The following is a 26,704-nucleotide window of genomic DNA, read 5'->3' as shown; positions in this document are numbered from 1 at the left end:
CTCTCAGAAAGAACTTTTGGTACATAAGTACTTTTTCCTGATTCTACTCGTATAGAGTAATTATAGGGAGTAGATTAGCATTGTGGTAACTTGGTGAAAAAGTGTTTCTGGAATAGAAAGAAAATAGAACGGCGTTTGATAGGCACTTTAATGGAATCACTTCCAACACTCGTCTATATTTATTAAATTTGCCGTTACCTCTAATATAGCACCATTGGACCAATGATAGAGGGCATAATTACGAAAATGCCACCGTAACATCTCACTTATATAATTACCATATTTAAAAAAAAAAATTTGACATTGTCACATATCGCACTACTGGACTAAGAATACTGGTAATAATTATGAAAAATGCTTCATAAAAGTACATAATGAAGTTACAATATTGTCCATGTCTTTAGTTTTAATTTGAAATTACAACAGCAACAACATAGCCTTATCCCAACTAAATGGGGTCAGCTGTTTTAATTTGAAATTAGATCATAAAATTCGGGTAGTCATGTGAATAACAATGCATGTTAAAATAAGAACTCATGTGAATAAGATGATTATGCAACAAGAAACAACATAAAGCATGGACACATCACTAATAACTAGACTAAGAGGCCTCACATAGGACATACATGGATGTCGTGGTCTGCATGTAATCCGTGCTTGTACTCATCAACCCAAATAAATGACTACGCATGATCCTCTACTGCTAGACATGTATAAAAATAACACCCAAATTTTTTTTTCCGTCTGTGCCATCCTCATAACCATGCATCCATTTCGGCATGAACACATGGGTGGTGTACTTCCATACATAGTACCAAATACTGCACTTAGACCAAATATCCAGATCAAATATTAAATATAAAACAATGGGGCATTTAAATGAACCATGCATATAGAAGCCTATACCATGTACTAAATCCATGCCAGAAAGAGCTTGGCCAAAACAAAAGCAATACAGAGTGTTAGGGGCAGGGCATAGCACAAAAAAATGACGAGCCTTCTTGAGAGATATCCAACTATAGCCTAAAAAATTTACTCATTGAAAAGATTGTTATGCAAACATCTAGTTTACACACAATCTCAATAGGTCAAACACATTGATTTTCACTTCCAAATTATCTCAATCTTGCAGTAGCCTTATTGCTTTCCATTGTGCTTGATAGCTCCTGAATTGAACATAATGTGCTTTGCCACATTTTTTCGGCCAGTATCTGTGTCTTCTCCCATAATCCTAATTGTAAGAGACGGTCTCTCAACAAATCGCATGTACTAAGAGATGGTGGAATCCCTTCATCAATCATCATCTCAAAGTATCTACATGCATCTTCAAGTCCATGCTTCTTCTTACAATATCCATGAATCATGACAGAATATGTTGAAACTGAAGGGTAGAAACCCCTCCTCTCCATACTCTCCCAAACTTCTGTTGCCCGATCAACCCTTCCGACCCTGATCAGCATTTTGAGCACCATATTGTACGTATGAGAATCTGGCAAACAAGAGTCTATATCCATTCTATTAATCCTGATTAACTTCACAATGATCACAATGGAATGCAAGGATTGCATTGTAACTCCATGCATCTGGTTTCACTTCTCAAACATTTCATCTAGCAACAGATAAGCATCTTCCACGCAACCATTCTTACAAAATAGTTTGATAATACAGTTATAAGTAAACACATTCGGTGCCAAGTTGTACCTTCTCATCCTATCGAGAACCCGCAAGGCCGAATGAGTATCATTGGCTTCGCAATAAGCATGAATGAAGATAGCGTAACTACAAGCATCTGGCTGAAAGCCATGAGACCCCATTTCCCTAAAGAGCTTATATGCCTCTTCTGTCTTTCCATTTGGGCACAAGCACTCCAACAAAGTGTTGTAGGCAGTTGCATCTATAGGATATTTCCGCTCAAGCATTTCATCAAACAGTTTCCAAGCCTCCGTAGAGTCGCCAATTTCACCCCAACCCCTCATCAAAATGTTGTAAGTTTTCTCACTTGGTGTGGATTTGTATTTAACATCATTGAAGAATTCTTGGGCATGCTTCCGCTTACAAAGCATGAAGAGCAGCTTGTCAAGATCATCAATGCTCGGTTTAGGACCAAAATCTTGCATTTTCTTGTAAGCACGGATGGCATCCAATGGCAAATCAACTCTGCAATAAGCTCGAAAGACAATCCAGAAAATTTTGGGTTTGATTTCATGACCTCTATCTTTCATCTCAGAAAGAACATCCCAAATCAGAGCAAATTGTTAACTACTGCCAAGAATATCAACTAGAATGTGGTGGCTCTCTATGCTATGAATGAAACCCGGCAATTTTTTAGGCCACATAAAGAACCTGTGCGCAGAGAAACTAAGATTCTTACACCTTTTCAATACTTGCTCAACCAAATCAGTTGAAATCTTTCCTGAGAAACAAGCAAGTGCAGATTCTATGTTGTGATGTAGGCTACGGAAATCACTCAGCATCCTGCAAATTTCATTCACGTCCTCTGCTGATGATATGTTTGGATCCAATCCTATTGTTTGTGAAGAAAATCTCTGAAACAGGGATAATCTAAAGCGAAAAGCAGGGGCTGCCAAATCTGAAGCACAAGCTGAGATAATATACAGACCAATTCTATGGATTTTGGTGATTTGGGAATAAAGAGGTTAAAAGAGGAAAGATATAGGCTCCTATTTCGTGAGAAGATAATTCTGACAGCCATCACCTTACAGGCGCTAAGGATCTCCCATACAGAGGCAATGAAGATTTCCCACCACAACCTGAGTCCCAATGGGGCATACAGAGGCAATGAAGAATCAGTCAAGCGAGAGTTGTAACAGGGAGGCGCTATTGGGGAAGACGATGGGAGAGAGGGCGCTTTTTAAAAAAATGCTGGGGCACAGTAAAAGCATTAATTTTTTGCTCTGTCAAATGTGCTCACTGAGTACTTTTTGAACTGGAATTGCTCTCTGTAAACAGAAAAAAACAGACCAATGTGCCAAACACAATTCTGCTCACAATATGCTTGGGGTGAGCAAGAAATCAATGAAATCACTTCCAGAGAGTGTTACCAAATGCAGCCTTAATGACATGAAATGTACAGGCCTGCATGAATAAGAAGAGAAGCAGATTAACTGAATCCTAAGCCTAGCATGATACCCTGAAAACCCATAGGCCAAATATCTCAGTATACAAGCAATAATCTCAAAACCCATAGGCCAAACAAAAATCTTAGTATACAAGCCATACAAGCAGTATACACGCAATACTCTGAAAACTAATAGGCCAAACAAAAATCTCATCATACAAGCAATACTCAGTATACAAGAATCTTAGTTTTAAAAAAAAAAAAAAAAAAAAACGAAACAAAATCTGATCTTTCTGTATCCCATAGGCTAAACAATTGAAAACCAAACATTATCCGCAGAACCTGCACAACCAGAAACAGGAAGGGAAATTCAGGGAGAGAGAGAGAGAGTAACCTCACTGAGAGGGGTTGCCAGGGAGTCCGGCGAAGGCTGAAACAATGCTGGCGACGGCAAGCGGAGACGGAGACGGCGACAATGATGCAAGTCGCAAGGGTTTTGGGAGTTTCCGGCAGAGACCAAGCAGAGGTCAGGGAAAGGGTTTTGGCGGTTACGGGTTGCGAATACGAATATACGATTTTTTTTTCTTAAATAAAGAAACGTTTTTTTAAACGATTTATACGGAAAACATGTATTAAACGTGTTTGATACGGATCTTTGCATTTTCCTTGAACTTCTTACTCGTCTTGGTCTCATGGTTTTAGTGCATGACATCGGATCGGGTATCGGTTGAATTTTTATCGTCTATGATTCCCTGTCTGGTACGATTCTTATAGTCCTCTAACAATAGGGGGTGGACCCCATCCAGGCAGTGTGTTCGGTCAGGGGTTGGAATGATCATTTCGCCCCCCTTGTTAGAAAACTGTAGGAATTGTACCGGGCAAAGAACTTTAGGGGATAAAGGTTCGGTATCGATCACCCTCAAAATCGGACAGTATTACCGATACCTCAAACCATGTTACACATGTCAGGTGTTGATATTTCATTTAGAAAGGACGGAAGCTCCATCCTCCCATCTGTTATCCTTCACATGAAGAAACCAAAGAAATTTTAAAACATATCTAAGCATACACAATTGTGTAAGTTTTAGAAAATTTTTGAAACATATATAAGAACAAACCTTTTAAAAGTCGAGCAAAATTTCTACACATGGTGGGCCACATACTTGAGACTAGTCCCCAAATTTGACGGGTCATGACCTAGCAAGCCATTCCCAAACCTATCAAATAAGGGTGTCATTTTTCATCAAAAAAACAAGGGTAAAATACACGTACCCCTATGATGCATCCAATATTCCTCATACCCTCCTAAGCGGCTTAATATTCCGCGTATCACCCTTGCTTTACCCTCTAATGCCACTTAAATCCTCACCAAGTGTTAAATGCTAAAAAATACCAAACTATCCTTTTTTTTATCTTTTCTAAAATTTGAAAAGACTTAATTGCCATGACCTATTTGTTAAAATTTGAAAATACCAAAATGCCCTCGTCTTCCCCAAATCATAATTTTCTTTTGCATACCCAATACCACCACCACCACCACCCACAATTAACACCATCACCACCGTGAACGGGTTGGAAGGAGAGTGGGAGATAATAGGGGAGCAGATCTCTGCCCGCCCATCTTTTGTACTCAACCCTTTTCCAACTCCACCTCCACCTCCACCATGCCCTTCCGCCCCTTTCTTCTCCGACAGTTCTGTATCATTTACATTGGGGTGTGAGCAGATTCCTGGAGCACATTCATCCACCCTTGAACCAACTCTGCAAGACCAGCCAAAGGGTCCAGCTCAAACATTCCTGCAGAAATTCCAGCCAAAGAATCTCTCCACTCTGCAGGACCAACCAAAGAATCTCTTCACCTGCAAATCTGAAGGCAGGGACCATATGGGAAAGTATATGAATGTGCTCCAGGAATCTGGAAATAGGATTTACTCCCATTGTCTGGGCGTCTTTGGAAAATGTTCCTGATCTGTGTCAATCGGTTACCCAAAATCACTAATCACTTCTTTTATAATTTCAGAAAAAGACATCCAAAAAAATAAAAGACTGTAAATGACGAGAAAGTTTTGTCCTCCCAAACCTTCGTTGCATCGCACTACTAGTCCTTACCATTCCCCATTTCTTCATTCTTCTTCATCATCTTTCGGCTTTCTTCAAAAAAGAAAAGGGGTTTAAACTTTGAACAGAGGGAAAAAAAGGTTTTCTTGTTTTTGATTTTTCGGTTTAAGAGAAAACGAGGGAGAGAGGAGGAGAAACAGTTACAGAGAGGGAAAAGGCGGGGGGGGGGGTTTCTTGATTTGATTTCTACTGGTTTAGGATATTTTCTCAAATCTTTTGGGTTTCAAGAGCAAAGATTCTTTGAGGCAGCATGACGAAGAAAAAGAACGAAATAGTGTACAGGAAGGGATTCTTTGAATAAAAGGTAAACAACTACCCACCTCCTTTTGTCTTGCTTTATCCATAGTGTATTACAATTTATTGTATAGTCATAGGGTATTTCAGTGACAAGGTTTTTGGCTTTGGATTTCATCTTCGGAGCTTGATTTAGGACATTGGAAGTTCAAGGAAGAGACCTGATTTTTTCACAGGCGGATCTAGATTCTGGGTTGTGAATTGCAAATTGCAATACCCCACACCTGTCGTTTGCAACTCTCTCCCCGACTTCACAACTACAAACCACCCACCTCTTCTCTCTCTCCCCTATTATCTCCCACTCTCCTTCCAACCCGTTCGCGGTGGTGATGGTGTGAATTGTGGGTGGGTGGGTGGTGGTGGTATTGGGTATGTAAAAGAAAGTAATGAGTTAGGGAAAATGAGGGCATTTTGGTATTTTCAAATTTTAACAAATAGGTCAGGGCAATTAAATCTTTTCATATTTTAGAAAAGATAGAAGAAAGGGTAGTTTGGTCATTTTTTAACATTTAACACTTAGTGAGGACTTAAGTGGCATTAGCGGGGTAAAGTAGGGGTAGTACGTGGAATATTGAGGGGTGGTACGTGAAATATTGAGCCGCTTAGAGGGGTACGAGGAACATTGGGTGCATTATAGGGGGGGTACGTATACTTTACCCAAAAAACAAAAAAGGATGTCATTTGGCCGGTTTCGATCGAGCTGAATCGGTTTTGCTCTATTACTATTCCAACTTAAAACCAAACCGTTATGGAAGTTTTGGTTCGATATGGTCCGATCTGGTCTGATTTCTTATCTTTTTTTGTTATTAGTTTGTAATTGGGCTACTATCGTGTCCGATCCTGTTTCAGTTTTACATGTATACATAAAAAATCATTGGGAAAAGGGTTTTGGGTTTCTTATATTGGGTTAATATCGGTCTGATCTCGATTGTTTTTTTTATCTGGTTCGGTTAGCTTTTCAGTTCAATCAGTTTATTCGGTCGATCTGGTTTGGGTGCGGGTGCCAACAACACTGTCAAACATCAGAGAGTTTTTTGCATAAGTATTAGAAAGATACTTAGAACTAACTGACAAGCCTTACATCTTCTTCTCCTTGTACCTAATCATGGCATTTTATCTTGCTTCAGAATTTGCATTATCCAGATCTGATGAATTCCATGGTGGTTCCCCTCGTTAATAGTTAAGAATGATGTTTGTATGTCATTAAAGAGATGGGTACCCACTCTGGAAGAACTAGAATTCTAACCTTGTGTTAGGCATGGATCAAGAATTCGATTGAAACCTGTCGAAAACACTGAGATATCTCGGTTTCGTAGGTTTTCGAGACTAGTTGGAGGTGGATTTTTAAAAGTGCAAGGTTTCAACCATGTATCGGTGGTTTTGACCAGTTTCGACAGTTTCAACTTTGGTTGAACCACCTTGAACTAAGCCTATATAATACCTCACTTCGACTGAAAAAGGCATATCTTGACATGGTTTCGATAGAAACCCCTCCAACCAAGGTTTCCCCATCTATGGGAGAAAGTACCAGGTTTCGACCTGGTTTCGGTTGGTTTTGACTAAAACTCGGTTTCAACCAGGTCGAGACCCAAGTTCTTGATCCTTGGTGTCAGGAGACTCAGGACCTATGGGCCAAGGGACAGTCTCAAGTAGATAGTTTCTATGGGACGTAGGCCTCCCAAAAGGTAACAGAGGTGTGCAAAGGTTTCCTCAGGCCAGACGTAGATTGACCCTCGAGTGCAAAGGCAGAAGTACACAACAATGCCATCTAATATGGCAATATACAAACAAGGAAACTTAATACAAGGAAGGAGAATATATTTACACAATACTACAGCTAACACCCCTTTCATATGTTAGGTGAAATTCCGCTATCAAGATAATCAGAAGCACTGCTTTCAGCTCTGGGCCTTGAAAGATAAAACAACAAACTTGAGTAAGATGGACAGATTGTATGAGCAAAATCAACACTTCCAGCAAAGTGATAAGCTTGATCAGAGGGACTAATGTAGAGAAGACTGAGTAAATGAAATAAATTGAGCAACTGAGATCTCCGGTCATAATAGAAGAACGAAATTACAAGAAAAGCTCTATACTTGGAGCCAAAAATGAAAATGACATTAAAATTCACATAAACAAAGAACAAGTGCTGATGAAACAAAATAATCTGTGTCGACTGGGCCTGTTCTCTTCTCCTTACCCTTCATATTCCCTCATACAATTGCTTTTCACGCAACTCTTATGCTAAATGACCCCCTCATCCTTGGTCGTTTCCATTTTTCCAAGGGCTCCGGTGGTCATTATGCATGCCCTGTGTCTGGCATAGGGGTAGCGTACGCTGCGTGTGACTGCCTAAATTCATCTACTATTCAAGACTCGGATGCAAACGGATTGTTGAAAATCTGAATTTGATTCTCATTTTTATCTATTTAGAGGTATCAGTATCCGGTCAACGGGTATTTGGATATGAATTCAGATAATACAGAACATTATCTAATAGATATCTAACTAAAAATAAAAAATTAAGTAACTAATTATCTTGAGGGTTCTTAAAGATTCGACAAGTTCTAGAGAATGAACAAAAGAGCTAAGACAACTGAGAGACATGGATTGAGAGCGAATCATATTCACCAGGGGAGGAAAATTTGAATTATAGTGTTGTTAACGGATAGTCAAAATCCGAATTCGATTCGCATCCATAACCAATCAAGGAATATCCAGATCCGATCACATTCAATCTGTTTACATTTCTATTTTAGAGTATTAACGCTCCTTAACCTTTTTTTCTCTTTCCAAAACAAAATATAAAATAGTTAAAAACGAGACTCAGCTCTACCGTAAGGCAAGACATCCATCCACATGGTTTTTGAACATATCACATGCCGTAGGGGTGTCAATCGGTCGTTCTTGGTCAGTCTCGGTGGTATCTGCTAGCTAATTGATCTCCACCACTTTAAGACCCTAGATCGTGGTCAACTTATTTAAGTAATTGGTCCTCATAAGCTAGGTATTTTCCTGTTTGTAAACAAACAGTCTATTACCGAGTCTATAATCGAGCTCATACTAAACGGGCTAAATAGTCCTATAATCGGGCAACTGCTAAACGGGCTACAATTGGGTATGCAGATTTGGTCCATAATCATGCCAATGGGTCCATAATATGGCATTCTTTAATGGGCTACCTATGTAGGCCCATCAATTTCTCAAAAGATTTATTGATGGGCTAAGGGCCCATATCCCTAATTTTTTCATTACATCCAATTCGTTCCCAATATTAGTGCTCAAGGACTAAGGTAACCGTGATGGGCTTGTAATCTCTCTCTCTCTCTCTCCCCTAGTGAGGAAGAGGAGCCCTAAAAAGGTTTCATTTTTCATTTTTTGACATTTTAATCACTTTCAGGACTTGCAGTGTAGTTTCAGTCCGATTCCGAACACAGAAGTAACAGTGATTATTTGGTAGAGAAGATGGACATGTTTATGCTTAGAAGCTGGAAATCCATTTCCATAATTTTACATACAATTGGGATTGTTTGTTTATTAATCCATTTAAATGAAGCTCAATTATTCTATTGTATTTGATTTCAGGTACCATCTAAACTATAGTAGTTTCATATAAAACGTGAATCATCAAACATCAATAGAGGTAAAAAGAAGAGAAAAAATATTGTTACCGGACCGAGACGTTATCCTCTGCTGTTACAGCACGGTGCTGTATTGCATCGTGTGGTGCTACAGAGGCCATGTGGCATAGTGGACCCCACATGGTGCATATGACCTCTGCAGCAGCCGCACGATGTAGTACAGCACCATGCTGTAACAGCATAAGATAAAAATTCTACCTGACCGGCAACAGACACACACCGAGGACGATTGGTTACTACACTACTCAGTGTCTCAAGATAGGCCCAATTAATAATCGGTTGGGCCAGATTGGTTTAACTAGTGCGGTTCATTGGTTGACATTACTACCACATGGGGATGGAGTTATCATGATTCATCATACACGTATCAAGTAGATCAAAGGAAAAAAACAAAAGGATAAATTACACGTCACCCCTTGTTTTTCAAAGGGAATTCAAAACACCCCTGATTTTTTAAAATACTCAAATCGTTAGTTTTATATGGTTAAGTGATGATGTCGGCCAATTAAATAAATTTAAATTTCTAAACTACCCTTGATTAGTGTTGATTTCCGATTTTACCCTTGTAACTGAAAACCCCGAATTCAATCTTCTTCTTCACACCTGCAACTCAATCTCAAGCAGAACTTCACCGGAGAGAAGAAAGAAAACGTTCAGATTCGTCAACATGCCGAGCTCCGGTGGGATCAAACTCGAGATCTGGTTAGTTGGGAACTTCGAATTTATTGTCGGTCACAGGTGCTCTGCACCATCCTTTCTATAGGATTCTTCATTCGGATTCCTTGGATAACCCTCCCACCTGCAATCCTCGGCCCCGTCACCATCTCTGTTGCCCCCTAAAACCATACCCCTAAACCCACCGACACCAACACCAACACCAACACCGCAGGCGGGAGCAATCAAACAAGAGCAATGAAGAACAATCCGATTCTGGCGACAATGGTCAAATTTTGTTTACCAAAAGTCTGAATAGGAAAACCAAACTGGACAGACTATGGAGAGAGACTGAGAGATCGCAGATTTCTATGGGAATAAATTCTTGAAAACAAATGAAAACCAGATGAGAGAAATTATTAACCCTAGAATCGATCAGAAAGTGATCGATACCATGTGAAGCAGAGGAGAAGCTTTGAGATGTGATTAAATTACGGTGAAGAAAGCCTGAAATCCCTTTCCGTCTGAAACCCCTTTTTCCCTGTTCGGTGAAGAAAGCCTGAAACCCCTTTTTCCCTTTTTCCTTGTTGGGCACCCATTTAAGGTCGCCCTCGTTGGGCACCATCGTCCTTCTAATTGGTGCTTATCCTTCTCAACGTAGCTAGCTCATAATGGAATTCTGGCAATAACCCAAGTTCTAGTCCTCCATCTACTTGAGGCTTCTGCTGTAAACCCATCTTTGATCAGAAGAAAAAACCAGAAAACAGAGGCGTTTGAACTGAAACTGAACACTTCAGCAGAGAGACATCAGTCGATCTCTGGCATGAAGTAGAAGTGAATCAATTCGACGAATTTACGTCTGCGATGTGAGACCCTGCGTTGCAATCTCACGGTGGGAAGCGGAAACCAGATAATGCTGAGTTGCGATAGAGAGATAGAGAGAGAGAGAGAGAGAGATGGGTTTGGTTGGGTCGGTTGGATGGATTGGTATACAAAGGGATGGTTCAGGTTAAATATGCCATTTCATCTTTTGGTTTGATTTAAGTTAACACCTTTACTCTAGAGGGTGACGGATGAGTATTTAAAAAAATAAGGAGATAATTTGAATTTTATTTGAAAATTAGGGATTGACATGTAATTTATCCATAAAAAAAAAATAATTGTTACATCCTAGTGTAACCATCCAATCAAATCGTACCACATCATCACAATGTTGCAATCCATTAACAACCGAAAGCCCAATAGATCATATCCCTGCCCACTTCAATAAGGAATCTACTAAGAACGGCACAATATTAACCCTTATACCAATTTATTCTTACAAGGAAACTATAAAAATAACGCCCACGACTCCTATCAATCAGGAACCTAAAAAACACTCAATTAGTGACATCCTTACTATGAATAGAAGACTACTAGATTACGACTCTCTCCACGACCGCCTCTAGAAGTTACAAGATAGAGAAATCACAGTAATGGCTCCAAATACACCACATATCCATGCTCTCAGCGGCGCAGCTGAAAGCCTGAACCCTAAAATCTTAATCTTAAGTCTCAAAAGAGCAGAATCGCCAGAAAAAAAACTTTTTATTAATTTAGTGAAGACTCTGTGACTACTTGTACTACTACAATCGCCAAAAAAGATCCAAGAAATCCAACCTCCTCCATGGGTTTTAGTCTGATTTCTGAACAGTTATAGATCCACAGCACAGGTAAAGGTCTAGTCAAATCTCCTGCATTAGCGACTGGTTACTGAAAAATTAAATATTCATCTTTTTACTAATCGGAGTATCACTTGATCGATCGATCGATTAATCGGTGATGCTTTCTCGTTTAGACGCCATTACATCAAAATTAAAATCTATAAACAAAATTGTACGCCAAACAATAGAAAGTAAACTATTAAAAAAAATCAAACTTTATCAATAAACGTAAGAATCCAATTTGATGATCTGGACAACTAGAGGCTTACAGAAACCAGAAATTATCAGACACTCATAAACCAACGAGAAAGAGATTAGGTATGTAAACAAATAAACGAAAGGGGCATAGAAAATCAAAACCCAAAACACGGAAGAACTAAAATAGAGATTTACATTGAGACCTAAAAGAAATCTAGGGTTTTTCGAAAAGGGTAATCCATCCAAGAGATCATAAAAGATCAACCTCTGATATGCTTCACCTTGTGCCAGCCTTTCTTGCAAGAGCTTTCAATGATCTTCACGCTCTTCTTAAAGAAAGACTTGAGCTCCTTCGCTCTCTCTTTCAACTGCTTCTCGAATTCCGCCATTGTCGTCAAAGACACGCGAAGCACAAAAACAGAGAAAGGGAGAAAGAAGAGAAAAAACTAACAAGAAACACTTCAAACACAGAAGTACTTGGGGGATTTTGTAGCGAACAGAACCGACTTTAGCTTTCTTTCTTTAAAACCCCTTTTTAAACGGAATTGAGAAGAATTAGCTGTAGATTTACATTACTAGAAAAGTTTTCTTTTTCTCTAAAAAGATAACTGATGAAGAAACAAGTAGGAGTTGATCACGGGGATTCGTTTGTTACTCCAACGGTCATCTTCAACTATGGGCCCACCTGAATTTTTCACAAGCCCATTACTGAGCCCAATAACCAATCTAGTATCTATCTATACCATATAATTCAGAAAAATTTTAATCTCTTGACGGTGTGGTCCGGTCCTTGTTTTTTTTTTTTGGGCTTTTATGGTGGGTCCATGTTGGCTCAAGAATATGGATCCATTAGTCGATTAGTCAAGAATCTTATGAGTTGGGTGGGAATCTAATTCTTTACTTTCTACCTGGCATACCCTTTTATTTCGGCTGATTGGTAGAAAAGGTTTAACAAACTACGTATGCAACAAGAAACAGCAAACTAATGGGCCTATTAATTAGGCCCAATACCCAAAGCCCTAAAAGTGTAAAGGAAATTATTCTTATTTTTGAAAAATTAAAAGTAAGAGAAAATTTCACGGACACCCCCTAGAAGTATCCAATATCTCATAAACTTACCATACTTGGTCAAAATATCACAGACATCCCAAACGTTAAGCACAGTTAGTACCCAAAGGTGAAATATTCATTTTACCCCTTAGTTATTTAAATAAAAGGACAAAACTGTCATTTCATCTTCTTCCCTCTATGGCTGCGGCTCCAGCGACCATCACTTGCTCCGGCTACGACGACCATTACTAGCGGCAAGGAGAAAAAAAGTCTGGAACAGGGATGGATTTCCCTGAGCTAGGGGAAAACCTAGAGCCGATCCTCCGTAGATTTTCTCTTCAGATACCACCGATGGTTCCTTTGCTCCCTCCACGGCCGATGCCATCTCTGTGAAACCTCGCCCTGCTTCCTCTGCAACTCCGATGTTCTCCTTAGCATCGTCATCGTCAACAACGCCTTCTTCGAATTACAAGTGGTTTCTCCCTCCCTCTTCTAAGTTCTACCTCTCTCCTCCTCCTCCTCTTTCTGTTTCTCTCTTTCATCAAGAAAGCAGGAGATAGAGAGTGATTCCAGAAAAAGGGTCTGAGATTTAGGGTTCGGAGCTCATCTTGATCTGCTGCTGAATCTCTAGCTTCGAAGAAGCATCTGATTTGAAACTAAGAAGAAGAAACCATGAGAGAGATAGAGAGTGATTCTAGAAAAAGGGTCTGAGATTTAGGGTTCGAAGCTCATCTTGATCTGCTGCTGAATCTCTAGCTTCGAAGAAGCATCTGATTTGAAAACTAAGAAGAAGAAACCATGAGAGAGATAGAGAGTGATTCCAGAAAAATGAGATTTAGGGTTCGGAGCTCATCTTTAGAGAAGAATCTGAAGTTGAAGTTGAATTTGGTTTTTGAAGTTATCGATCGTAATTCGTTACGGGACATTCGAGCAAGTAAAAAACAGTAAACGAAGAGATGAAAAGGCGGAGGAGACTGGAGAGGGTGGTGGCGGGGTCGTAGGGGAGCAAGAGAAGGAGGGCTGGAGGGGGTGGCGGCGGCGGCGGCGGCGGCGGCGGCGGCGGCGCGGAAGCGGAAGAAGGAGAAGAAGGGGAGAAAAAAGGAATAAAAAAAAAGGATTGAATAAAAACAAGGGCAAAATTGTCTTTTTAAAAAACTAACTTCTAACATCATTAATTCATCATTAAGGGTATTATAGGGATTTCACTATGATAAGGGTAATTTCACCATTTAAAAAGAGTTAACAGACACTTAATTGCAGAGAGTAACGGAGTGGACTAAATTGAAATAAATTCATAAAAATAGGGGGTGTCTGTGTCATTTTGACCAAGTATGGTTAATTTTTGAGATATTGGATACTTTTAAGGGGTGTCTGTGAAATTTTCCCTAAAATTAAAGGTAGAAAATGAATCATTGCCAGCTAGGATAAAATTAAAATGGTCCCACACTGAGCTGTAGTCTTGAAAAGGTTGAAGTTCACTAATATTTTACTTCGAATGGATTCTTTTTCTTCTATTGGATTTGTCAGGTGGGCTCTCACCAACCCAGAGTTCTTGTGGGGAAAGTAAAGTGGACTATTGATGATATTTTATTAATTTTTTTGAATTGGTGAAAGGCCAGGGACTTATGAGTGTACGACGACTGATTTGTTTCTTAAGAAAGAATTAATTATATATAATTAGGGAAAATGTTCTCTGTGCCGCGTGCTGGGGCGCAGGTTGCACCTAGACACATTGGGTGGGTGAATGACCTCCGTGTCCCTTTAAATGGCAGGTCCATGTGATGTAGAGGGAATATCAGAAAAATACTTGAGCTGGTTAAACAAAAAAAAGTCCACCCAAAGTGGTTGAAAGTATTAAATAAGATGGATCGAATCATATATCAAATCAAAGATCTCGAGGAGCTTTTCAAGGGTTTTGGTCATCCGGGCGCGTTTCAAACTTTCAATGGCGATAAAGCCAGTCGAAAATTTTGAAATTTGAATTGTAGCGCCATTTTTGAATTTTGAATTGTATTCGCTTTTATAAAAGGTCGTTTTAGGGTTTGTAAGGATCATTCTGAAATCTATTGAAAATTAACATTTTCGTCCCTTTCTCTTACCTTGTGGATTCAAGGTCGTTTGTATTAGAATGGTATCTAACCCGCCCTTCTTCTACTGCATCACCATGTGTCTGACCGTAGATTGCGCTACGGCACAGAAAACATCAATCCATTTAATTATTTATTTATTTGGTTTACCTCTTTTCTTTCTCACTTCATTAAGCATAATTGATTCTCAGATCAAGTTTCTCACCACCCACCTCTTTATTGTTGTTGGAAGAGATTAGTAATTAGGAAATCCCATCAGATGATGATATGGATGCAAAAGTTAAATTTTCTTTTGTTGTGGAGATGGAATTGAGTGGAGATTTGAGCTTTTATGTTGGGGTTGGGAGAGGGGTTTGATTGCAACCAGTGGTCTCACTATGATGGGCCGATTACAATTAAGGAGTGAAAATAAGTAGAGGGGGTCCATTAAGACATTTATTTCACTCAAATTTTTTTTTTTTGGGGGTAAATCATTCAATTCAGATAATGATTTGTGTAATTCATGATGGATTATACAATTAACGAAGAGCCAATGGTATATGAAAATTTTGGAATAATTGAAAACAATCTTTAGATACCAAACCAATATACCCATCGTTGTATGGTCTAGGGTAGGTCATAATGTTCACAATCTTATTCATGCTTCAAGGAGAGGCTGTTTCCAACTTGAACCTGCGACCACTCAATTGCAATGGAGCAACCTTACCATCGTGTTGAGGTCTGCTCTCTTAGCTCAATCCTATCTCTCATAGTTTTAAACACTTTGATAAAATTCTTTAATTGCCCCAAGTGCCATTAACAATGGCTTCAAGATATGTCCACAGTAGGTCCCTCGTCATGGCAAGTGGAGATGAGATTCATTAGACCTTCCCAACCACCACAGCCATTATTTGATCATTTCAAATGATAACTTATCTCTATTGACTTTATAGCCCTGTTTAAAATTTTTTTATTTATATAAATGTAAGATAGATTTGGCTTCAAATGATAGCTAGCCTGAACTTTAACCCGTTCCTCTAGTTTTAAATTTGTCATCATAACTCATATTTTGTATTGGGAAAGTTTTTTGGTAACCTAGGTTGGTGAAAAAAAAATCTTAACCTTAATATTTTACCTTTTTAGTATAATATATATTGTATTTTTGTGATAAGTTTCTACTAAAAATTTGTTTTTTTTTTGTGAAAAGAAAAGTGATTTTTTTTAAATTGAAAAGATACATTAAGCATATTTAGTGTAATTTGACAATGTGATTGGACTCTCGGATCATCATTATATTCCCATCCCTATTGACGAAATCAAAATTACCCCTTTCTTATTAAATTTGATGGAACCGATAAGAGTGAATAGTGACATATGAACTAGATGATGATGCTTAGATAACATAAGACATAAGCACTTAGTTTGAGAGCCTACATGATCATCTATCTCATCATAATGAATGCCTTCTAACAGGAGTTTCAAAAATCAAAATTGGATCAGAAACAGACGAGGCAAATCTTGATTCTGGTTAATCCAGATCTCCTTTAAAAAACTAGAGCTGTGTTTGGTATGCATTCTTGGAATGTATTTTAGGTCGATTTTGTATTCTCGAATGATAAAAATAGTTGTTTTTATCGTCTAAGAATGCAAAATTGACCTAGAATGCGTTCCACATATATAGCCTAGGATTAGAGCATATTTAAGACAATTCTTATCGATTTCTCATTGATCTTGACCGATCCGATTCAGGGTTTTAAATCCATCTCTCAAAAACATAGATTGCGATTATTCCTAGCTAGCTCCAGGTTGTAAGGAAAACAAATACCGAAGGGATTTGGTTACATGTAAAACCAATTTCAACAACATTTTCGTACCACTATCTTCTCACTAGGTTGTTGGAGCATTCACCACATAAATAGCATCCAACCTTCAAGCATATCAAAACAGTTGGTAGAGAGATCGCACCAATTATCAGATTTGTCTATAATAGGGGTGTCAAAACCTAGCCTGAACCAACAAAATTGATATTAACTTATTAGATTATTAGATTACGTTTCATGCTGGTGATTTGTGACACCGAGATCAAATCGAATTACACTGAAACCGATAAGACATCGAATCGAAACTGAAATGACCTAATAAGAAACCAATAGCAGCCCAAAATTCATTTAAAAAAATAAAACACAAATTCTTTCATACTTACGAGTATATTTATATGGTACACTGAAACCAAACCACGAAGAGAAACTGATAAGAAACTAAAACCAAGCTGAACTGAAACCGATGCACCTTTATTGGAACATGTTTTGAACTCACTCATTCTCACATTGAAATCGGTGAAATTGATCCAAACCGAACGATTGACACCCCTAATCTATATGATGGATTTCCTTCTTCTCTAAGTTTTAACTAGGGCTTTGCTCCACTTATAGGATTCTCAAGGACCCAAAGGATCGGACGGGCATAAAACAGACAGGCCCGGCTCCATCACACCATTTGGAGCAATGTCACATGTAGACTTCCATCATGGAGGTGGTGGATCCGATTTAGTAGTGGGCATTGGACGTGATTTTGGTTATGAATCAGGCTATTTGGTACAAAGTTAGTACTTATTTCTAGAAGTTGACATTATAAAACCCGTGGTCCCGTAGCTCAGTTGGTTAGAGCGTTGGTCTTATGAGCCGAAGGTCGCGGGTTCGAGCCCCGCCGGGACCAGTTTTTCCTTTGTTTTTATTTTATTATGATAGATAATTATATTTTTATCATATTGATATTCTCCTTTTTTTTTTTCCTTTCTAGCAACAAACAACAATTTTGAAGTCTAAAATTTATAAAGATAACAATACTTATCTTCTGATTCCATCATATGACTGGCCAATTTTTGGAAATAATCAAAGTACTAGATTGTAAGTTTATAACTTCTTATGTAATGCAAATTTATGCATGCTGAAAAGAAAATTATATATTGAAATACGTATGTATGTATGTATGTATGTATACCTTGGGTGTAAAGGGTTCTCATCCTTGTGAGATTTACACTGAAATCCCTTTTTGAAGGTTATAAACAGTTGATTGAACTTTAATATAAGGGAGAGAGTTTTCTAAGCAGAGGCATAGAAGAGTGCACCAATAAAGTGCGATGGAAAAATCTCACACATAGGAGGGCAGCGAGGTATTTTCAGTTGAGGAGGAGAGAGAAAGTGAGGTTGCAACCGTATCCTCCCCTGACAACTTAGAGAACCTTTCTCACTTGGTATAATTACAATGGGAAAAGAGGTGTATGCAGTGTGTACTTCGCTTTCATAATCTCTCCTCTCATCCATCTCTCAATACATATGTGGATACCTATGCATAAGATACCAATATAAACAAGCAGCGTGTAAATCTCTCCCAGTTTTTGGATTTGGAATCGACCCACCTGCTCAAACTGTGCGCCCAGGGTAGTTTGTTTTGGGTCTTTTTTTTTATCTTGCAAAATATAATAAGAAGCCATGATGCAAATCAGCAAATGCACTCGGGTCAAAGATGGTCAACTTCCATCAAGGTTGTGAATTTTTGGATTGTTAAATAAATATAAGGGAGAAAGGCTTGGTTGTGCAACGCCGCCCCCGCGCTAGACGCGCATAATGACTGCCACACCCCCTACAAAGATGGAAATGATCAGGGATGTGACAGTCTAGGCACAGGAGTAGCATGCACGACCAGGTGGAGTTCTCTTTCCCTAAACATAAATATAAAATAAAAATAAATTGATATTTGATTATTTTTATATATAAATTAACAAATAAAAAAAATAGATTTATAAATAGGAGACATCCATATGCGAATGATTAAAAAAAAAAAAAGGAAAATAGAATAGAATCGCTACTGATATTGAAGAATTTTTGAATGCAGGTCTTTTCTTTCCATTCCATAGTCCTTTTAACTAATCTTTTGATATATCGCTCAGATCTCCATTTCCTCGCCCCACTTATGAGCAAAGCACTGAAGACGTTATATCCGCTATTTCACAGTCCTAAAAGTCTGTTAACCTTTTGGGATTGGTGTGGGGTTTGTGTGATTACACTTTCATTAAAACCAAAAAAAAAAAGCACTGAAGGCGTGGGGTGATCCTTTCCATCTTGCAAGGGAGCCATGAAATCTTATATTTTTTTTATTTCAACTCATGTGAAAAGAAATGGTAAGGTTGCTCCATTGTGACCAAGTGGTCAGGAGTTCGAGTTTGAAAACACCCTCTCTATAAAAACAGGGGTAAGACTGCAAACGTTATAACTTTCCCCAAACCCCGCAGTGGCTGGAGCCTCATGCATTGGATACCTCTTTGAGAAAAAGCAATTTAGTTAGTGTGAAGTATGCTCCGAGAGTTTGAAAAATGGATACATCTCCCTTCTTTTGCATGGAAAGGAAGATTTTGAGTTGTGCATCTCGCTCATTTTGAATCGTTAAACTTGACATTTTCTCTGTTCTACTCTTTTGACCCTGTTTGTTTTGTTGTAAAATTTTTCATGCAAATGAAATTTTACATGAAATAAAATGTTTCTATTTTTTCAATGCCTTTTTTCGTATCTTACATAAAAATAGACAGTGAAAAATCCTATTTTACAGGAAAAATTTTCTTTTCCACCTTTTTACATGGAAACAAATGGAGCTTAAGATAAAATGGTTACCATCAGAGTTGCAGCATTGTACAGGGAATGTATGACCAAAGAGGAGCTCAAGTTTCCACTCCAACAATAGGAGCACCCAAGGATACACCCAATGAGGAATAACTGTAGAGAATTTGCAGCAGAGAAGTGTGCTGCACTGAAAATGCAAGAGCTCACAATGACAGCGTGATGCCATTTCATCGTTGTACTGAGGGACCTCAATAGGAATCCCCTGTAGACAGTTTCTTCAAGTAGAGGAGCGATCAAACAATAGATAAGGAAGCATTCCATTCTTGATATGGATCCACTCGAAAGGATCTCCTGAAGAATGGAGTTGTTCAGAACCTGCAAGAGCAAGTTAGTTCACAGCAGACCAGCTAACTCCTTCAATTATAGGAGAAACTGGGATTAATAATTGCAGTCTTGCTCTAGTAGATATGAAGCATGATAAAACCATAGGATTTATTGCCATTTTGGTCTAATTGAAGTAAACTCACTACCTAGTGTCAACCATACAAAACCTGTTATGCCATAAATTTTGTTAACTTATAATCAAGCATTGATTCCTGAACACTTCTACCCAGGTCATCTTTGGCCTTCCCTGTGTCTTTCAACAGTACCCATCGTCGTTGCAAGGCCGAACCATCTCATATGACTTTAATTGATCTTATCGTTTATTGGTGCCACACCAAAGTTTTTTCTCATTCCTGATTCTCGCCTTCCCAGTGATTTATACCACCACCATCACGATCTGAACTACACAATGTTCATTCAAACATTGTTTCATTTCTGCTGGACACTCAACTCCATGAAGCATTCATAACCATCTAACAAAATCTATTATTTTAGTTCTAATAGAATTTACCAATCATATGACACACCAGAAGCTTCTCTACAAGCTCTTCATTGAGTTGACACACTGCCTGCATGAGAAGATTCAGCCAAGGTTGCCAAAACTCCTTGCTTAAGAAGCCTTGGCCATTACATTAATCAGTCCAAACACACACAACTGAGCCTACTACTTCAACGTTTGATGGATCCAAAACCATCAACCCTTACTACTCTAGACTAGAACTTTAATTTCATGTATTCTGTCCAAGTTGGTTGTTCTAACAACATCATAGATTTTAATTATGTCAACCTTACTACTCTAGACTAGAACTTTAATTTCATGTATTCTGTCCAAGTTGGTCGTTCTAACAAAATCACTGATTTTAATTATGTCGGTTCTTCCACTGACTGGTAAACATATCTGTTTTTGCATATCAATCTCTGCGGCCAGGTCAAGGGTGGCACCTTGATATTGAGAAGATCAGTAACCACATCAGTTCTCCTACCAGAAGCAACACAATTCTCACTTTACTCTAAACAATTTACTTATCATCAATAATATGCAAATCTATGACCATGAGGGAGAGAAACAAGTGCATTTCACTAACCTTGGGCCCAATTATCTTGTCAGCAAGGACAGATGTCAGCAAAACTAACAAAATAAGAAAACCAAATCCCATGACTGATGCATGTACCCAGTTTCTTTGTTTTGGAAACTTGACAGCTTCAAACAAATCTGAAAGCTTATATTGTGGCTTCGCTGTGTACGTTAATAGAACTAGAGCCCCCCAAAACTCCATACTTTCTATCAGCAGTAGTGATGTTGCCTGCAATCAGTTAGAAAAGGCAGTCCTGATGTCTGAATGTAATCATTCTTAAGGTTTTTGAAACTTAAATACATCTGTTATTAGAAATGTAACCGCAAGACATTATAAAATCCACAAAAGTACTCCTCTACTAATGTCCATGAAGGAAATAAAAACTGTTTCATTTATCCCATCAATTTGGACCATTCATAAGGCCACCTCTTTCTTCAACAAGACATGGCCCAAAATCTAACAATCTGTTCTAACCATCCAACAGTATAGTTAGCCATTGATTTACTATACCTTTTAATTCCTCATTGAACAGTTAAAAGCATCTTTTAGGTACAAATATTTCATGATGATCCATCAGATCACATGACCAATCTAGCACCACATATAGGTTCATTTTCCAATGATCAATAGTCTAGTTCCAAAAAGAGATAGTGTCAAAACAATAAGTAATCTAATGAAACAAGTTTACAGAGCTTCAAAATACATGTGGGCTCAAGGACACATCTAGGAGAGCTATTATTTCAAAAGTTAGAACCTTTTCTGTATAATTTATTCATTACTTCTATGGTTAGTGCCAGTTTGTAGTTTCATATATATTTTTCTTTTCTGAGGAGAAGAGCAAGAATATCAGTCAGAGTCACCTTTGTTTGTGGATCAAGAACAGGCTGATGCATTATTTCAGCAACAACAGACAACCCACCAAAACTTAAAGGAATGTGAACACTGAAGAAGTACAAAGCCATAGTGCTCCAGATGCTCCCACTGTCCCATGGAGCATCGGGGGAGGAGAGCACACAAAATCCCTGTTATGAAAAGGAAACAATGCAATTCATCAGGAACCAATTTAGTATGTTATGCTTCTGCATTCACTCAATTTCATTATTGTATAAAAATGTTTTTGGTGTGTGTGCCTGTGTAAACTAAGCTCTGGCCAAATTCGAGGGATCCAAAACAATATATCTACATTTGTATAGTACCCAGATCATCGAAAAAAACCAAAGAAGGGTTTGTCAGCCGAGAAAGAATGATTTTTTGCTTGGATAAAGATGACAATCGAAGTTCTGATCGGAAAATTAGTGGGTGGACGAAAAGGGATAAAATCAATGAAGAAAATTTTCAACTAAATTAAAAGAAGGATGCTTTCCTCACCTCAAAATCTTCATTTTCCTTTTGATTTTCAGTGCAAAAACACTTGGAAGGAGCTCTGCTACTAAAGTTATAGTAGGAGAAAATATTGTGACCGAAAGCAGCACTTTGGGAGAGGTATGGTGGTCTGCTCAAACCTCCGCTAACTTTAGCAGGAGAAGGAAATACTGTCGGCCATGGCCGAGGTGCGAGCATCATTTTTCCTCCTTCCGCGTCGCTTCTATATTTTCTTTTCAAACTCTGAATATCCAACAAACTCTCTCTCTCTCTCTCTCTCCCTCCTCTTCTGGTGAATACATAGGTGGGCAAGCAAGCAAATGAAAAACAGCTTAAATGCATTTTCTGCCCATTAGACTGATTGGATGGGTCAACACGTTGCAGGATTTAAAAAATCGTTGAATTGGATCGGGAATCGGCTGACACCGATCCAAATCCTTAGTGTTTGAATCAGAATTTTATTGGCTGATTCCTAATAATTTTCTCAACTCTACAACTTGAATTGAACCGATTCTTGATCCGTTTCCTGATTTCAAAACCAAATCCAATTTCAACTCCAAACAGCATAAAATCGGCTGGATCAGACCGATTCAGGCCGACCCCAACTCCGACCTAACTCCTGTTTTTAAAATCTTGCCCTGTTGGGACACAAATCCTTTCTAGAGGATACTGCGCACCTGGTTAGGGAGCCTCTAAATCGCCCAGTAGGATCATGGTTCAAGTACGTACAAATCGGTTCAATTCGAGGTGGTTGGAATTGGAATTGATCCATTCTGATCCACCACCGATTCCAATTCTTCAAACCATGTGTAGTAATTAGGATGGCCTTTTTGGATGGTTTCATTGATAAGCCACAAATCATATTTACTAATTTATCTCAACCATAAAACTCATGATATATGAGCTTTAATATTTGTAGATGATGATGAAACTTGTCCACCAAATTTAGAACCCAACAGAATTAATGATGTGAGACAGTGAGACTCATTAAGGCTGTGATGGAAGGGGTTTGTTCGGTTGGTTCACGCGCGCCCAAACGAGCACCAGCTGCAACAACAGGGAACTATGACCAATAGAGTCAGACACACTTATCTACATCTGCACGCAAAAGGAATGCGGTTCTAGTTTAGGTTTTCTTTCTCTGAGGGTGCGTGACGTTCACGGAGTCCATGCTTTCTCTACAACCATAAGCTATTAACATGACAGCCATAGAATTTAATTTCAGAAAGATTTTCAAATCAAAATGAATGTTTTCATTATATTTATAAGGGTTTTTGAACAGAGTATAAACCTGACCAGGTTTAGGAGAGAGGCAGAGCTTCAATAACTGACAAGAAGAAGAACTAGTAACTGTTCTCGATTTCCTTTCCGGTTATAACTCCCAGTGTTCATAAAGGTGGCACAGGAAGCATATTCTCTACCCAGAAAGTTAATTTTGTTTAGCTCAAAACTCATCAGAGACTTCTGCAAACCTTCACAACCTGAAGTAAATTTTTGTTGTCTACACCTGACTGACTCAAAAAGAGATTCATTCATTGAATGGAAAGCACCAACCATGAATAAGAAATTGCAGTTTACATGATTCTCAATTTCTTGTACATCATGTCCATTATTGATGCAAAATACAGATAGTAAAGTCATATATTTCCAGTCGTTTCATTTGTTGTCTCTTAAGAATACAGCTATAAATGCAAGTATGATAAACTTACAAAATATCACCAGTTTGTCCTTATATTTTCACCTGTATAAGACTACAATGGATGCCATACTGCATTTCCTTCCTATACAACTGTGAACTAGCACTACAAAATTTCCCTTGTAAACCATCAAAGCTCCTACATAAATTCCTTTGTACATCTACGGACTAGGACAATCTCTATATGTTCAGCACTCTTAAGATGTATGGCGATCCTCAGTACATTCATCCTCTCCTGCTTGGCATTGAATTGGATCTGGGAGTTCTGCCTTGATGAAGAGTGACGGAGGTTGAGGACGAAAGAGAAGTTGAGACCTTTAAGAGAGGCATACCAGCCAAACTTGAAGTCTCATTAGCAACTGGAGAGGGACTAGCTGTCGTAGTTGCAATGGGTTGCAACTCAATGTCAGTGTACTCACCAGCAGCAGGGCTCTTAACCAACAGCTGATCATCTTCCTCTATGGAGAGGCAGGAGAACCTTGTGCTTGCTTCCGTGTGTATGGTTGAATCATCAGTTACGTGTCCATGCCGTCGCCTCCTCCTTGTTGCCTTTCCCCAACCATGGATTGTGTCTCTAATTCTCTGTGGGATCAAGGCTGCCTTGTAGTGTGTTCCCATCTGAAAAGCACCGACCGTATTTAATGAAAGATCTTGTTTATAGGGTTTAAATACAACAAAGAACTTGTAATTTGAACATGTAACCATCCGACTGGTTTATCTAATAAACTTGGAATGATTTAAGGAGGATTCAGAGAACAACAGCATTGTATCAATCAATCATTCCCTACATATAATTCTTGTATTTGTTTATATACACTTAAGAGGCCATTTTGTCCTCGGGCAATATAGTTAAGCTTGCTTGTGCTATTTATTAATTTGCAAGGATTCTGGAACAACTCAATTCTTGCACAATAGCCATCAAACTCTGACAGCTTTAGATATTCTCACTTTAACCAGTACAGTAGTAAAAATATTCTCTAACCAACCAAGCAGACAGTATTAGTTAGTGAGCAAAGTTAAGAGTTATCATAATCAGACTTCAATCAATCACCTAACTGTTTTTTCTGGCACGTCCTGGGTCAAATGGTCTACTATTAGATAAAACTTTCAAATTGGATGAAATCATAATAAAAACTCGTCTGTATTTCAAATTTATAACCAGAAAACTTTGCCAGGTCAAAAGGTTGAAAAAACAGCTCAGCTGAGTTCCGGAAAACAGAATTTGGTAAACAGTTTTTGCCAGTTAATGGGAAGAAGTAAATGAAGGGTGATTCATTTCATTCTAGTGGCTGGTGACGGTTTAATGGGATGGAGCAGCCCGGGTCTGACAACCATGCCTCCAAGAAAATTCTGTGGGGAAACCACATGCAGCCAGGATTCATTTATTCTCTCTTGGTTGAGGATAGTTGATGCAGTTCTAGGAGGTTACTGTTCACATGAACAGTGGTGTATGGACAGCATTACGTGGGAGATATTTCAGGGGATGGAATCCACCTTGTGCGAGGAAGACCTCTAGGAAATCTTGTGGGCACCATTGGGGATATTGGGACGAGGAAGATCCTATCTTAATGCTGCTATAATTTTGTTTCTATTTTCAATTAACTTTATATTTCCTTGTAATTGTTAGTTAGTAATTCACAATTAGGAGTTTCTATTTCTTTCACTTTCTATTTTGTAAAGAGGGGGGGGGGGATCTAGATTGGATTGGATTTGGCAGCCTATGGCTTACGCATGGAAGAGTCCATCTTTGTATTTGATTCATTTTATAAATACAAAAAAAGGTGGACTAGCCCCATCTGTTTTTATGTTGAAAAAAAAAAAGGAATGGCTTTGTACTGGTGCTGTGTGATACCGTTACTATGAGAGACAGTTAACAACAGTGAGAGGCCCTTCCCTATCCCTATCCTTCTTATCTTATTCTATTTTCTCTTGTTCTTTCTCATATTTTCTGCTAAACATTCCAGCAAGGTAATCCTGCAACTGACAGTTGTTTTCCTTGGTTTACTCAAATGTTGTCACAGCTGTTTAACTAACCTTTGCTGCAGGATTCTGTTCTGGGTTATCCATTCTCGATTTAGCAGATCAAAGTTCTTTGATCTGTTGACTGGGTTGACAAGTCTCAAATCTGCATGTGTTGACTGATCTTGTTTCTTTCAATCCATAGTTTCTGTCCATCAAACATTCTTGTTGTCCATTATTTCAGAAGAGATTTGAATACAGTTATTGTTACTTTATATTTTGGGCTGCAGAGATTAACTTTTCTGTTCTGGACAATGCAACCCTTGGATTGAGTCCTCCTTTTAATATTATGTTCCTTGCTGTTGGAGTTAATTATGTCTAAAATTTGAAGTCCATCAGCTTAGCTGATTGGGAGTTTGATCTGTTTCTTGTTACTTTCTAATTCTGGTTTTGTGAGTTTACCGCAAATCTGTCCGCTGGATCAGCCCTATTTTTGGAGCATATAATCAGCAGAATCCCTATTTTATTCGACCTGATTTTCAGCCACATCTGATTGCTGGTTATCAAGTTATTTAATTTCTCATATTCTGTTCTTAGATTGTGTGTGTAAATTCATTGCGATCCTGATTTTCTGTAGAAGTGTTAGTGTTGTTCTCTTGCAGCCTAACCCCCCCTACATTAATAGTCCAGTCCCTACAAGTATGGATCAACCCATCATCCAAGTGGAACCAGGAAACAAGAAAGAGACCTTCGGTGTGAACACTGAAAATTTTCAGTATTAGTTACCAACTTCTTAGGATACTCTCAA

The 26,704-nt window shown here is 38.5% G+C and overlaps 2 protein-coding genes, 1 non-coding gene and 1 pseudogene across 5 annotated transcripts in view; 1 reads left to right on the top strand and 3 right to left on the bottom strand.

Moving 5' to 3' along the window:
• Nucleotides 1-837: 837 nt before the first annotated feature.
• Nucleotides 838-2,654, bottom strand: LOC122638654 (annotated as a pseudogene).
• Nucleotides 2,655-17,444: 14,790 nt separating this feature from the next.
• Nucleotides 17,445-17,518, top strand: TRNAI-UAU. The gene has a single exon. It is a non-coding gene; the product is annotated as a tRNA-Ile (tRNA).
• Nucleotides 17,519-19,240: 1,722 nt separating this feature from the next.
• LOC122639439 lies at nucleotides 19,241-22,515 on the bottom strand. Of its 2 annotated transcripts, XM_043832303.1 has the most exons (6): nucleotides 22,502-22,515; nucleotides 22,248-22,447; nucleotides 21,740-21,901; nucleotides 20,889-21,107; nucleotides 19,453-19,794; nucleotides 19,241-19,275 (listed from the first exon to the last, which is right to left on the bottom strand). In XM_043832303.1, exons 2-5 carry the CDS (start codon nucleotides 22,440-22,442, stop codon nucleotides 19,453-19,455), a joined length of 918 nt encoding a protein of 305 aa, XP_043688238.1. In that variant the 5' UTR covers nucleotides 22,443-22,447; nucleotides 22,502-22,515; the 3' UTR covers nucleotides 19,241-19,275. The 2 variants fall into 2 exon arrangements, with proteins under 2 accessions (XP_043688238.1, XP_043688237.1); XM_043832302.1 differs by lacking the exon at nucleotides 19,241-19,275 and having other exon boundaries at nucleotides 19,429-19,794.
• A 1,349-nt stretch (nucleotides 22,516-23,864) lies between these two features.
• Nucleotides 23,865-26,704, bottom strand: part of LOC122640640 (MLO-like protein 11) — a 69,640-nt gene continuing 66,800 nt past the window's right edge. For both annotated transcript variants that reach the window (XM_043833857.1, XM_043833858.1), the window contains one exon: nucleotides 23,865-24,555. In XM_043833857.1, the coding sequence (XP_043689792.1) occupies nucleotides 24,163-24,555 (393 nt within the window). In that variant the 3' untranslated portion in view covers nucleotides 23,865-24,162. The remainder of the gene's footprint in view (nucleotides 24,556-26,704) is intronic.

This window comes from Telopea speciosissima, chromosome 9 (genome assembly GCF_018873765.1).
Source record: "Telopea speciosissima isolate NSW1024214 ecotype Mountain lineage chromosome 9, Tspe_v1, whole genome shotgun sequence".
Classification (NCBI taxonomy): domain Eukaryota; kingdom Viridiplantae; phylum Streptophyta; class Magnoliopsida; order Proteales; family Proteaceae; genus Telopea; species Telopea speciosissima.
This window is presented reverse-complemented; position numbering and strand designations above follow the sequence as displayed.